Source organism: Bos javanicus, chromosome 3 (assembly GCF_032452875.1).
Source record: "Bos javanicus breed banteng chromosome 3, ARS-OSU_banteng_1.0, whole genome shotgun sequence".
Classification (NCBI taxonomy): domain Eukaryota; kingdom Metazoa; phylum Chordata; class Mammalia; order Artiodactyla; family Bovidae; genus Bos; species Bos javanicus.
In genome coordinates this window covers 12158772-12173837 of record NC_083870.1, presented here as the reverse complement: position 1 = coordinate 12173837, position 15066 = coordinate 12158772, and the positions used below count along the sequence as shown (strand labels likewise).

Sequence of the window (15066 nt, the reverse complement as noted above, 5' to 3'; positions counted from 1 at the left end):
ACATTCACTTTTGCCATCTCTTGTTTGACCACTTGCAATTTGCCTTGATTCATGGACCTGACATTCCAGGTTCCTATGCAATATTGCTCTTTACAGCATCGGACCTTGCTTCTATCACCAGTCACATCCACAGCTGGGTATTCTTTTTGCTTTGGCTCCATCCCTTCATTCTTTCTGGAGTTATTTCTCTACTGATCTCCAGTAGCATATTGGGCACCTACTGACCTGGGGAGTTTCTCTTTCAGTATCCTATCATTTTGCCTTTTCATACTGTTCATGGGGTTCTCAAGGCAAGAATACTGAAGCGGTTTGCCATTCCCTTCTCCAGTGGACCACATTCTGTCAGATCTCTCCACCATGACCCGCCCGTCTTGGTTTGCCCCACGGGCATGGCTTAGTTTCATTGAGTTAGACAAGGCTGTGGTCCTAGTGTGATTAGATTGACTGGTTTTCTGTGAGTATGGTTTCAGTGTGTCTGCCCTCTGATGCCCTCTTGCAACACCTACTGTCTTACTTGGGTTTCTCTTACCTTGGGTGTGGGGTGTCTCTTCAAGGCTGGTCCAGCAAAGCACAGCCAATGCTCCTTACCTTGGACGAGGGGTATCTCCTCACCACCGTCCTTCCTGACCTTCAACGCGGGATAGCTCCTCTAGGCCCTCTTGTGCCTGTGCAGCCACGGCATGGGGTTGCTCCTCCTGGCCGCTGCCCCTGGCCTCGGGCTTAGGGGGGTGGGGTAGCTCCTCCCAGCCGCTGCCCCTGACCTCGGACGCGGGGTATCTCCTCTCAGCCGCCTCCCCTCTCCCCCGAACTCGGACGTGGGGTAGCTCCTCTTGGCCAGTCTAAACTTTGTTTTAAAAAACATGGTAGACGTTATACCATAGATACAACTTTATGTCCTGTTTTTAAATCTTAAATAGTAGTTGTAAAGTTTTTTCCACATACTATCTGTAACTCTACGTTGGAAAAAGAGATTTAGACAAGCCAGTTGTTAGAAACATGATACTTAAGTGAGTGGCTGTGACCACGGCTCTTTGCAACTCAGATACCTAATGAGAGGGACCATCTGGCAGATGAAAAAGGGATCCCTGGACTGGAGGGGGGTTAGAAGCAAGTCCCAGGAGAGTCAGAATGGGAGTCCTTCCTGTCTCCAGGCTTAAGAATTGGCCAGCCACAGGGTCAAATTCAGGACCTTTTTGGCAGTCCCGGAAACCCGGGGTGTGTGGGCGGGCGTTGCGGAAGGACCGAGGGGCGGGGGGCGGAGATTCGAGGTCCGAGAGCAGAGCTAGGAAGTGGGGGTGCTGGCTGTTTCTGTTCTTCTGGGGGCTTCCCCAGATTTGGGGGAGTTTGGGGGATGAGTGGAACCGGGGATTCCCGGAAGAGGTCTGCGAGAGGGAGCCGAGCAGGGAAAGGGGAGGACGCTAGCGGCGGGCGGGCGCAGACTGATGCACCTCGGAAAGCCGGGAGCTTGATCCAGCAGCTCGAGAACCTGCTACTCCCTGCCTCCAGCTGCTTGGCCCCTGGAGACCGAGCTCGATTCACAGCGAGCAGACATCACCCTTTCTTCCCAAACCTAACTGTTTCTTTCTTTCTTTTTTTTTTCCTTTTCCCTTCTGTGCTCTCCCTCCCGTTTCCCCGGCTCCTCGGATCTGTATTCTCTCCAGACCCGCAAACGCCTTTCTCCTTCCACGGCCTCCAGATCTCCTCCTTGGCCAACAGCAGCTGGACACGCACGGACTGCCTGGGGTGGCTGGGGGAGCTGCAGCCCTATACTTGGCGCAATGAGTCGGACACCATCCGCTTCCTGAAGCCTTGGTCTCGGGGCACATTCAGCGACCAGCAGTGGGAGCAGCTGCAGCATACGTTTCAGGTTTATCGCAGCAGCTTCACAAAGGTCCTCTGGGAATTCGTCAAAAGGCTGCACGCCGAATGTGAGCTGAGGGATGGGATTGCAGAGGGGACAGTGGATTCTGAAGCCCAACCGGGAGGTTCTGGCCCCACGTGATTGTCTCCTCTCTCCCTTTTGAGTCCCACTTCTGCCTGAGAGGTCCCAGCTTGAGTCCTCAAAATACCCCTTGTTCATCCCGCTGCAGGTCATCCATTCTCATTTACATGAACTTTGGGGTCCCTAGTATAACCCTCACACCAATTTCTTCAACTCCTTTCAGTCTTCATAGATTTCTTTCCATTCCTCTCCTCAGTACCTCTTGAGATCCAGGGATCTGCAGGATGTGAGTTGCTTCAGGGGAACACCTCAGAAAGCTTCTTACGTGCAGCATTTCAAGGAAGGGATGTCCTGAGTTTCCAAGGAATGTCTTGGGTGTCAGCCCCAGATGCCCCGCCTTGGGTCCAGGAGGTCTGCAAGGTGATCAATCTGGACCAAGGGACCAAGGAAACAGTGCACTGGCTCCTCCATGACATCTGCCCCGAGTTGGTCAGAGGCCTCTTGCAGACCGGGAAGTCCGAGCTGGAGAAGCAAGGTCAGCCTGCCTTTGTCACCTCCTGCCCTCCACTCCACTCTGGGGCTCCATCTGGGGTTTTCATTCCAGGGTTCACATCCTTTTAAACATCACGGGAAGAGGAGGGGATGGATAAGGTGTGAGGGTATTTAAACTCTCAACAGACATTAACTAGGTACCTTTTGGGTTCCATGAATTGAATTAAATAAACCCTGGGGGTCAGTCAGGATCTGTGCTTGAGGAGGGAGAGAAGGCAGATGAACAGTTAAAGCAGTGTCCTGGTGGCTCAGATGGTAAAGAGTCTGCCCACAATGCAGGAGACCCGGGTTTGACCCCTGAGTTGTGAAGATGCCCTGGAGAAGGAAATGGCAACCCCCTCTAGTACTCTTGCCTGAAAAATTCCGTGTACAGAGGAGCCTGGTGGGCTACTGTCCAAGGGTTGCAAAGAGTCAGGCATGACTGGGTGACTAACACTTAGAAACTTGCTACGTATGTTACAGCTGAACACAGGGTGCTCTGGGAGTACAGAGTAGGGGCATTTATCGGAGACTGGACCAGGGAAGGGAATGGGGATCGGGGAAGGCTTTCCCAGAGAAGCTAATTCAAATGGATTGAAACGGTGGGAGTTCATCTCCAGAGGTAGAATTATAGGACTGATGAGCCTGCTGTGAAGTCCAGAGCCTCTGATGTGGAGTCTTCACTCTAAGATGTCTCATTCTGCTATCGAATACAGTGAAGCCGGAGGCTTGGCTGTCCAGTGGCCCCAGTCCTGGGCCTGGCCATCTGCTGCTGGTGTGCCACGTCTCAGGATTCTACCCAAAACCTGTGCGGGTGATGTGGATGAGGGGCGAGCAGGAGGAGCCTGGCACTCGGCAAGGAGACGTCATGCCCAATGCCGACTCGACTTGGTATCTGCGAGTAACCCTGGATGTGGCGGCTGGGGAGGCAGCTGGCCTGAGTTGCCGAGTGAAGCACAGCAGTCTAGGAGACCAGGACATCATCCTGTACTGGGGTGAGAAGGAACTGGGGCTCAGCTGGGGATGGGAAGAGGTGGTCCTCAAGCACAGAGGGAGGGCCTAGGGAAGGGGAGGGAAATGACACACCTTGGATGGAGGAAATGAAGCCCCAGCCAGGAGTGATAGAAGGAGGGGATTCTCAAAGGGGAGTAACAAAGATCTGAACTCAACAAGGATTGAGACAAGGTGTTCCCTATTCAGGAAAGAACAGACTAAAATCCCCTCAGATCCAGAAATAGGTGGCAAGTGCAGAATGCTAGGAAGATTTGTTCCCCAGAGGAGGCAACTGGGGACTTTGAAAGACAGGGTAAAAAAGATAGCTGAGGTTTGTTGAGTGCTTTCTCGGTGTGAGCTGAACACTCTGCGTACAGCAGAGGATGTATGAACAATCATCCCAGCTCTCCTTTGAGCAGGTACTATTGTTTTCATGTTACAGATGAGAAATTGAGGCGAAGCCAGGTCAGCCTGTCTGAGTCTCATCATTAGAAAGTGGAAGAGCTGGATTTAGACTCAGGTTTGGACTAGCTGTGAAACTAGTGCCTTGCTCCATATGAGTATGAGCATATGCTGAAGTGAACCGAATTGTAGATGTCCAGACCCCAAGAAAAGATGGGGCGTCTAAAAACTTCAGAGGAATACAAGTGGGCACATTAAACAGGACAAGAAATAAGCATCTGGCATGCTCACATGTGCTTATAGTAGGGGATATATGCAGATTCCCAGACTGAGACACATCCTGTGTCCCCCACACAGATGGGAACCGTGTCTCCAGGGGCTTGATTGTTGCCCTGGTACTACTGGTGTTCGTCCTTCTGTTTGTTGGAGGCTTAGTCTTCTGGTTTAGGAAGCACTGGTAAGTCTCTCCTTTCCATCTCCTCCCTACCTCAACCCCTCTGCCCAGGTTTTCTCCTCTTCCCTTTTCCTTAATGGTCTCTGTTTTCTCTCACAGCCGCTATCAAGATATCCCGTGACTCTTCTCACCACATCCATCTGTCTGGACTTCAGGATCTCAGGGGTTTAGCCCTCAGAATTTGAGGGTTACCTTGAAGAAGCGGAGAACAGGCAGCTCTTGTCACACATTTTGAACATTTTATCTAAGAAGTTTTAAGTATGTTTTTTTTTCTTTTAGTATACTGCAAGTGTATATGTCCAAATAGTTCTGTAAAAAACAGAAGTGCAAACTCAGATACCTCTCAGGGACAAGCAGATAAAGGCTGCAATGTAACTGTGTGGTCATTATTTGAATGATGGAATATGCAGTCAACTGGAAGATCCTTTTCCTGTTCCAAGGAAGCAAGTGCAACTGTTCCTTGTGAAGTATAAAGTAAGACTTTGGCTTGGCTGTAACCCACCTTTTTTTCAAGAAAAACAGGTCTAGCATTATATGTGAACAAGCCTATTTTAATGTGTTGATAGAAACCTTTACAATATGTGGGGTGTTGTTGTTCAGTGGCTCAGTCATGTCTGACTCTTTGCGACCCTATCAGTTCACTTCAGTTGCTCAGCATACCAGGCTTCCCTGTGCTTCGCCATCTTCTGGAGCTTACTCAAACTCATGTCCATTGAGTCAGTGAAGCCATCCAGCCATCTCATCCTCTGTCGTCCCCTTCTCCTCCTGCCTTCAATCTTCCCTCGCATCAGGGTTTTTTCTAACGAGTCAGCCAAAATATTGGAGCTGCACCTTCGGCATCAGTCCTTCCAATGAATATTTCTGGTTGATTTCCTTTAGGATTGACTGGTTTGATCTCTTTGCAGTTCAAGGGACTCTCAAGGGTCTCCCCCAACACCACAGTTCAAAACATCAATTCTTCGGCACTTACCCTTCTTTATGGTCCAACTCTCACATCCATACATGACTACTGGAAAAACCATAGCTTCGACTAGATGGACCTCTGTTGGCGAAGTAACGTGCTTACTTTTTAATATGCTGTCTAGGTTTGTCAGATATTTCTTCCAAAGAGCAAGCATCTTTTGATTTCATGGCTGCAGTAACCATCTGCAGTGATTCTGTGTGGGAACCATGTTTTACTGATTTCTCAGAAATGTCTCCTGGAATTGAATACTCATTCCCTCTTCCTTGCTTGCTCTCCGCCACCCTTAATTTAGACGTTCTGACTGACACCTCAGTGTCAGCTAGATGCTGTTCTGTACACAGAACAAACCCCCTAATCTTCAAAGACCTTTCCTTAGGACTCTTATATCATTACCTCCAGACCTCCAGGAGGAAGCCTCTTTGATCCCTGAATTCTAGTCTCTGTCTTGCTTTCCTGTGCTTAGTTAAAGATTACAAGATAAGTTACCAATAAAATATGTGCTCTGTAGGTTCTTGGGAAGTTGCTTCTCTGAACGCTCTCCCTGTGCTGTCTGTCATAATACTGTGTGTTTGTATTATTCAGTGCGAAACCACCACAATTTTGGAACCCAAGAAAATAAAGTCTGCTGCCTTTTCCACTGTTTCCTCATCTATTTGCCATGAAATAATGGGACCGGATGCCATGCTCTTTGTTTTTTGAATGCTGAGTTTTAAATCAGCTTTTCTGGGGTTGTGGGATACTCCAAATACACCTCTGCTGGATGACCCTAGGCCTCCCAGTTTGTGTCTGTGGTATAAAAAGTTTGTCCTGAATGATACATTGAGAATTTCAGAACCTTCTCTGGTAGTTCAGATGGTAAGGAGTCTTCCTACAATGCAGGAGACCTGGGTTTGATCCCTGGGTGAGGAAGATCCCCAGGAGAAAGGGATGGCAACCCACTCCAGTGTTCTTGCCTGGAGAATCCCATGGACAGACAGACAATCCATGGAATCACATAGAGTTGGTCATGATTGAGCGACTAATGCTTTCACTTTCAGAACCTAGCTTCTATTTTGAACCTGAATTTACAAAGAGAGACATTTTAAAAGAAAGTTAGGTTGTAGGAAACAGAGGTGTCTCAAGTTTTTACTTCATGTAACTTGATTAAAAGAGGAGAAATCATAGTGTGGGTATATAATGTAGAAAAAGCTACTTTTGGTAGTGATATTTCTCTCACATGGCCAGTTGTTTTTTCAGAGTGGATGGAGACAGATTCTCCACTTATAGCTATTAAATGAGACTATACATGAGCTGGGCTGAACCCATTTGGACAGGCATGAGCGCTAGTGGAGGCCCAGCTGTCTGCTCTATCCTTAGCCTCGATAAAAGAAGCAGGAAACGTTGAGGAACAGCAGCCCTCCCCGATGCAAAGAAATTTGAAGGTCAAGATAAAATCATCTGTAGCTACCAGAGAAGTAGTCGCTTGGCAGTCAAGGCCCTTGAACAACCAGAAAAATGACTAAGCTTTTGAAGTCTTTTCTTGAGAAAATTAAGATTTGGCATCTTCTTTGTTGGATTTGCAGATAAAACCCAGGATATGTGTGGAAATGCAGCTAGTTTCTAAATCCATGGTTTCTAAACTGGTTTCCTAACCTATAGCCTCATCACCTGGAAAGTTGCAAATTATGTTGAGCCACCTCCTGCCAATGAGCCCTACTAAATGAGAAATCTTATGAGTGGGGCCCAGTCATCTGTGTTTTATCAAGCCCTCAGGTGATTCTGGGGGCTTCGTAGGTGGTCAGTGGTAAAGAATCTGCCTGCTAATGCGGGCAGTGCAGTAGACGTGGGTTCAATCCCTGTGTCGGGAAGATCCCCTGGAGTAGGAAATGGCAACCCGCTCCAGTATGCTTGCCTAGAAAATTCACTGTACAGAAGCTCCTGGTGGGTTACAGTCCATGAGGTCACAAACAGTCATATGTGACTGAAAGACTGGCGAGCACACACACACACCCAAACACACACACAGAGTTAATTTTGATGTTCAGTTAAAGTTAGAGAATCACTGTGTGTAAGTACTGTCCATTGCTATGCAACAGATTCCTCAGAATGCTAAGTGAAATGCTGGCTTGAGGTTAGAGAAAGCCTCCTAGAGGGAGGGGAAATTGAAACAGGAAATAGAGATCCACTGAGGTGAACCAAAAAATGCACTGGATCAGGAGATAAGGATGTGGTCTTTATTCACACACTTTATTCCTGTGCCAAAAGGAGGTACTAATGTCCGTTTTGATCATGCTACAGATTGAATGTCTATGTCCTGTGTCCTCTGTTGAAAACCGAATACACAAGGTGATGGTTTTAGATGGTGAGTTCTTTGGGAGGAGATTAGACCATGAGGTCTGAGCTCTCATGAATGGGATTAGTGACCTTATAAAAAGGGTCCTTATCTATATATAGCACAGGGAACTCTACACAATACACTGTTGTAATCTATATGGGAAAAAATCTCAAAAAGAATAATATGTATCAGTTCAGTTCAATTCAGTCACTCAGTCGTGTCTGACTCTTTGTGACCCCATGAATCACAGCAAGCCAGGCCTCCCTGTCCATCACCTACTCCCGGAGTTCACTCAGACTCACGTCCATCGAGTCGGTGATGCCATCCAGCCATCTCATCCTCTGTCGTCCCCTTCTCCTCCTGCCCCCAATCCCTCCCAGCATCAGAGTCTTTTCCAATGAGTCAACTCTTCACATGAGGTGGCCAAAATACTGGAGTTTCAGCTTTAGCATCATTCCTTCCAAAGAAATCCCAGGACTGATCTCCTTCAGAATGGACTGGTTGGATCTCCGTGCAGTCCAAGGGATACTCAAGAGCCTTCTCCAACACCACAGTTCAAAAGCATCAATTCTTCGGCACTCAGCCTTCTTCACAGTCCAACTCTCACCATACATGACCACAGGAAAAACCATAGCCTTGACTAGACAGACCTTTGTTGGCAAAGTAATGTCTCTGCTTTTGAATATGCTATCTAGGTTGGTCATAACTTTCCTTCCAAGGAGTAAGCATCTTTTAATTTGATGGCTGCAGTCACCATCTGCAGTGATTTTGGAGCCCAGAAAAATAAAGTCTGACACTGTTTCCACTGTTTCCCCATCTATTTCCCATCAAGTGATGGGACTGGATGCCATAATCTTCATTTTCTGAATGTTGAGCTTTAAGCCAACTTTTTCACTCTCCACTTTCACTTTCATCAAGAGGCTTTTGAGTTCCTCTTCACTTTCTGCCATAAGGGCGGTGTCATCTGCATATCTGAGGTTATTGAAATTTCTCCCGGTGATCTTGATTCCAGCTTGTGTTTCTTCCAGTCCAGCATTCCTCATGATGTACTCTGCATATAAGTTAAATAAGCAGGGTGACCATATACAGCCTTGACGTACTCCTTTTCCTATTTGGAACCAGTCTGTTGTTCCATGTCCAGTTCTAACTGTTGCTTCCTGACCTCCATACAGATTTCTCAACAGGCAGGTCAGGTGAGGCCAAAAAAAAAAAAAAAAAAGAAAGAAAAACAAACAACTAAGGGTTACAACAACAAGGAACAGGAAGGGAGAAATGAAAATATCTTGTGTATGGTCCTTACAATATATATGAAGGGCACGCATGTGAGCTCAGTCGTGTCCAACTCTGTGACCCTATGCATTATAGCACACCAGACTCCTCTATTCATGGGACTTCCTAGGCAAGATACTAGAGTGGGTTGCCATTTCTTACTCCCGGGCATCTTCTCAACCCAGGAATCACATATCTCCTTCATCTCCTGCATTAGCAAGCAGATTCTTTACCACTGAGCCACCTGGGAACTGCATATGAGAAGTAATATAATATTATTTAAAGGTAGCCAGCAATACATTGAAAACAATTGTAAATCCTAGGGAAATGCCTGTAAAAACGTTTAAAAAGAGGCATGCCTGTAAGGCAGTAGTGGGTAAAAAATAGAATCCTAAAAAGGAAAATCTACAGATGCAACAAGTAAAAGGCAAACGAGAAAGGGAAAGTTATACCCAACTAAATGCAGAGTTCCAAGGATAGCAGGGAGAGGTAAGAAAGTCTTCTTAAGTGAACAATGCAAAGAAATAGAGAATGATAGAAGGGGTTAGACTAACAATTTCTTCAAGAAACTTGGAGATATCAAAGGAACATTTCATGCAAGGATGGGCATGATAAAGCAAAGAAATGGTAAGGACCTAACAGAAGCAGAAGAGAGTAAGAAGAGGTGGCAAGAACACACAGAAGACTACACAAAAATGTTTGTTAATGTCCCAGATAGCCATGATGGTGTGGTCACTCACCTAGAGTCAGACATCCTAGAGGGTGAAGTCAAGTGAGCTTTAGGAACCATTACTATGAACAAAGCTAGTGGAAGTGATAGAATTCCAGCTGAGCTATTTCAAATCCTAAAAGATGAGGCTGTTAAAGGGCTGCACTCAATATGTCAGCAAATTTGGAAAATTCAGTAGTAGTTACAGGACTGGAAAAGGTCAGTTTTCATTCCAATCCCAAAGAAGGGCAATGGCAAAGAATGTTCCAACTACTGAATAACTGCTCTCATTTCACGTGTTAGTAAGGTCATGCTCAAAACCCTTCAAGCTAGGTTTCAACAGCACAAAAACTGAGAACTTCCAGATGTTCAAGCTGGATTTAGAAAAGTCAGAGGAACCAGAGATCAAATTGCCAACATTCATTGAATCATAGAGAGAGCAAGGGAATTCCAAAAAAAAAAAAAAAAAATCTACTTCTGCTTCACTGACTATGATAAAGCCTTTGACTGTGTGGATCACAACAAACTGTGGAAAATTCTTAAAGAGATGGTAATACCAGACTGCTTAAGCTGCCTCCTGAGAAACATGTATGAGGCTCAAGAAGCAATAGTTAGAACTGGACATGAAGCAATGGACTGGTTCCAAATTGGGAAAGGAGTACATCAAGGCTGTACATTGTCACCCTACTTATCAAAGCACATGGGAAATGCTGAGCTGGATGAATCACAAGCTGAAATCAAGACTGCTGAGAAAAATATCAACAACCTCACACATGCAGAAGATAGCACTCTAATGGCAGAAAACAAAAAGAAACTGAAATGCCTGTTGATGAGAGTGAACGAGGAGAGTTTAAAAGCTGGCTTAAAATTCAAGATGCAAACAGCGAAGATCATGGCATCTGGTCCCATCACTTCATGGCAAATAGAAAGGGAAAAAAAGTGAAAACAGTGGCAGATTTTATTTTCTAGGGCTCCAAAATCACTGTGGAGGGTGACTGTAGCCACAAAATTTGAAGACACTTGCTTCTTGGAAGAAAAGCTGTGACAAACCTAAACAGCATGTTAAAAAGCAGAGACATCACTTTGCCAACAAAGGTCTGCATAGTACAAACTGTGTTTTTTCCAGAAATCATGTTGGATGTGAGAGTTGACCCATAAGAAGGCTGAGTGCCAAAGAATTGATGCTTTGGAATTGTGGTGCTGGAGAAGACTCTTGTGAGTCCTTTGGAGCACAAGGAGATCAAACCAATCAATCCTGAAGGAAATTAATCCTGAACTAAACTGAATTGGAAGATCTGATGCTGAAACTAAAGCCCCAATACTCTGGCCACCTGATGTGAACAGCTGACTTACTGGGGAAGACCTTGATGCTGGGAAAGATTGAGGGCAGGAGGAGAAAGAGGCAACAGAGGATGAGACAGTGGGATGGCATCAACTGGTTTCATGGACATGAGTTTGAGCAACCTCTGGGAGACAGTGAACAGGGAAGTGCCAGGAAAGTCTGGCATGCTGGGGTCTCAAAGAGTTGGACACGACTTAGTGAATGAATAACAACAACAGATGGGACAAATAGAAAACAAATGGCACGAAACTAGACGTAACTCATGTCAAAAATTTAATCATGACCTTTAAATGGTCAAAACACTCTAGTCAACAAGCGGAAATTGTCATAATGAATTAAAAAGCAAAACACAACTATTTGCTAGCCACCAAAAACATACTTTAAGAATAAAGAAACATATAGGTTAAAAACAGAAACTGGAAGAAGATATACCAAGTGAACCCTAGTAATAAGAAAGCAAGAGTGACTATTTTAGTGTCAGACAAAGTAGAATTCAGGATAAGGAATATCAGAAAAAAACAGGCCATTTAATAATGGTAAAACTGTCAATCATGGGAATTCTCTGGAGATCTAGCACTTAAGACCCAGTTCTGTCACTACTAAGCTCTGGATTCAATCCCTGGTTGGAAAACTAGGATCCTGTGAGCTGCTTGGCAAAAAAAAAAAAAAAATCAACTCATCAAGAAAACAATCTTAAATGTGTCTGTACCTAATAATAGAATTTCAAAATCCATAAGCAAAAACATACAGAAATGCAGGGGAAATAGATAAATCCCTAATTATAGTTGCAGATTTCACTGCAGATGGTGACTGCAGCCATGAAATTAAAAGACACTTGCTCCTTGGAAGAAAGCTATGACCAACATAGACAATGTATTAAAAAGCAGAGACATTACTTTGCCAACAAAGGTCTACATAGTCAAAGCTATGTTTGTTCCATTAGTCATGTATGAATATGAGAGTTGGACCATAAAGAAAGCTGGGTGTCAAAGAATTGATGCTTTTGAACTGTGGTATTAGAGAAGACTCTTGAGAGTCCCTTAGACTACAAGGAGGTCAAACCAATCAGTCCTAAAGGAAATCAATCCTGAATATTCATTGGAAGGACAGATGCTGAAGCTGAAACCCCAATACTTTGGCCACATGATGTGAAGAGGTGACTCACTGGAAAAGACCCTGGGAAAGATGGAAGGCAGGAGGAGAAGGGGACAACAGAGCATGAGATGGTTGGATGGTATCACTGACTCAGTGGACATGAGTTTGAGCAAGCTCTGGGAAATGGTGAAGGACAAGGAAGCCTGGCGTGCTGCAGTCCATGAGGTTGCAAAGAGTCAGACACAACTGAGCAACTGAACAACAAAAATCTCAGTAACAGATGAGATAGAATGTTAAAAAAATCTAGAAGATTTGAAGCACAATATTAACTAACAACCTGACATTTATAGAACAGTCCATCCAACAACAGCAGACTACACATTCTTCTCAAATGCACATAGAACATTCACCAAGATTGCCACATCAGAGATAAGATCAGATCAGATCAGTCACTCAGTCGTGTCCAACTCTTTGCAACCCCATGAATCTCAGCACGCCAGGCCTCCCTGTCCATCACCAACTCCCGGAGTTCACTCAGACTCACGTCCATCGAGTCAGTGATGCCATCCAGCCATCTCATCCTTTGTCATCCCTTTCTCCTCCTTCCCACAATCCCTCCTAGCATCAGAGTCTTTTCCAATGAGTCAACTCTTCGCATGAGGTGGCCAAAGTACTGGAGTTTCAGCTTTAGCATCATTCCTTCCAAAGAAATCCCAGGGCTGATCTCCTTCAGAATGGACTGGTTGGATCTCCTTGCAGTCCAAGGGACTCTCAAGAGTCTTCTCCAACACCACAGTTCAAAAGCATCAATTCTTCGGCACTCAGCCTTCTTCACAGTCCAACTCTCATATCCATACATGACCACTGGAAAAACTATAGCCTTGACTAGATGAACTTTTGTTGGGAAAGAAATGTCTCTGCTTTTGAATATGCTATCTAGGTTGGTCATAACTTTCCTTCCAAGGAGTAAGCGTCTTTTAATTTGATGGCTGCAGTCACCATCTGCAGTGATTTTGGAGCCCAGAAAAATAAAGTCTGACACTGTTTCCACTGTTTCCCCATCTATTTCCCATGAAGTGACGGGACCGGATGCCACGATCTTTGTTTTCTGAATGTTGAGCTTTAAGCCAACTTTTTCACTCTCCACTTTCACTTTCATCAAGAGCCTTTTGAGTTCCTCTTCAATTTCTGCCATAAGGGTGGTGTCATCTGCATATCTGAGGTTATTGAGATTTCTCCCGGCAATCTTGATTCCAGTTTGTGCTTCTTCCAGTCCAGCGTTTCTCATGATGTACTCTGCATATAAGTTAAATAAACAGGGTGACAATATACAGCCTTGACAAACTCTTTTTCCTATTTGGAACCAGTCTGTTGTTCCATGTCCAGTTCTAACTATTGCTTCCTGACCTGCATACAAGTTTCTCAAGAGGCAGATCAGGTGGTCTGGTATTCCCATCTCTTTCAGAATTTCCCACAGTTTATTGTGATCCACACAGTCAAAGGCTTTAGCATAGTCAATAAAGCAGAAATAGATGTTTTTCTGGAACTCTCTTGCTTTTTTGATGATCCAGCAGATGTTGGCAATTTGATCTCTGGTTCCTCTGCCTTTTCTAAAACCGGCTTGAAAATCAGGAAGTTCACGGTTCACATATTGCTGAAGCCTGGCTTGGAGAATTTTGAGCATTACTTTACTAGCATGTGAGATGAGTGCAATTGTGCGGTAGTTTGAGCATTCTTTGGCATTGCCTTTCTTTGAGATTGGAATGAAAACTGACCTTTTCCAGTCCTATGGCCACTGCTGAGTTTTGCAAATTTCCTGGCATATTGAGTGCAGCACTTTCACAGCATCATCTTTCAGGATTTGGAATAGCTCAACTGGAATTCCATCACCTCCACTAGCTTTGTTCGCAGTGATGCTTTCTAAGGCCCACTTGACTTCACATTCCAGGATGTCTGGCTCTAGGTCAGTGATCACACCATGGTGATTATCTGGGTCGTGAAGATCTTTTTGTACAGTTCTTCTGTGTATTCTTGCCATCTCTTCTTAATATCTTCTGCTTCTATTAGGTCCATACCACTTCTGTCCTTTATCAAGCTCATCTTTGCATGAAATGTTCCCTTGGTACCTCTAATTTTCTTGAAGAGATCCCTAGTCTTTCCCATTCTGTTGTTTTCCTCTATTTCTTTGCATTGATTGCTGAAGAAGGCTTTCTTATCTCTTCTTGCTATTCTTTGGAACTCATACTGGGCCTTAAAAAAGTCGCAGCTGACTTTAAAGGATTGACAGCACATGGAGTGTGTGTTCTGATCAAAGAGAATCAAATTAAAAGTTCATACCTAGAGGGCACATGGAAAATCTGCAAAGATTTGGAAATTAAACAACACACTTTTAAATAACCAATGGGTCAAAAAGTTAAATACACTTACTATACAACTCAGCAAGTCCATTCTTACATATTTACCCAAAATAAATAAAAACCTAAGTCCACAAAAGACATACACATCTGATCACAGCAGTCTTATTCCTACGAATCCCAAAATTTTCATCAGTAGGTCAGTGGATGGTCATGCTATGTTCAGACAAGAAAATACTGTACTACAGAAAAATGAAAAGGATTGAACTACTGATACGTGCAATGATACAGATGATTCTCAAAACAACAAGCACAATTCCATGTACATGAAATTCTCAGGATGGTGAAACAAATCTATAGAGACAGAAAGCAGAGCAGTGGTTGCATGAGACCAAGGGTATGAGGTACTTTTAACAAAGTGACAAGAAGGATTTTTGGAGAGCTGGAAAGTTTCTATGTGTTTTGGGAAGATGGAAAGTTGTACAAAGGTCATGTATAAACCAGGGAGCAAAGACGAGGGAGGTGTTATTGGCTAATCCTGATTTTCACAAGAAAATAGGAAAGGTGGTTCTGCAGGGTGAAAAGCAGGGACAAAAATGTAGGGGAACACTGCCAGAGAGATGGTTCAATAACGTCAGTAAAAGAAGAAGGCAAGTCATGTGAAGATTCAGCCAGAGGTAGTAAAAGAAGTTTCAGA

The 15066-nt window shown here is 44.6% G+C and overlaps 1 protein-coding gene across 1 annotated transcript; it reads left to right on the top strand.

Annotated features, from left to right (window-relative positions):
* The first annotated feature begins 1230 nt into the window (after positions 1–1230).
* LOC133238885 (antigen-presenting glycoprotein CD1d-like) lies at positions 1231–5921 on the top strand. Its single transcript, XM_061402504.1, has 5 exons — positions 1231–1928; positions 2199–2477; positions 3190–3468; positions 4226–4325; positions 4422–5921. Exons 1-5 carry the CDS (start codon positions 1352–1354, stop codon positions 4441–4443), a joined length of 1257 nt encoding a protein of 418 aa, XP_061258488.1. The 5' UTR covers positions 1231–1351; the 3' UTR covers positions 4444–5921.
* Positions 5922–15066: the final 9145 nt, after the last annotated feature.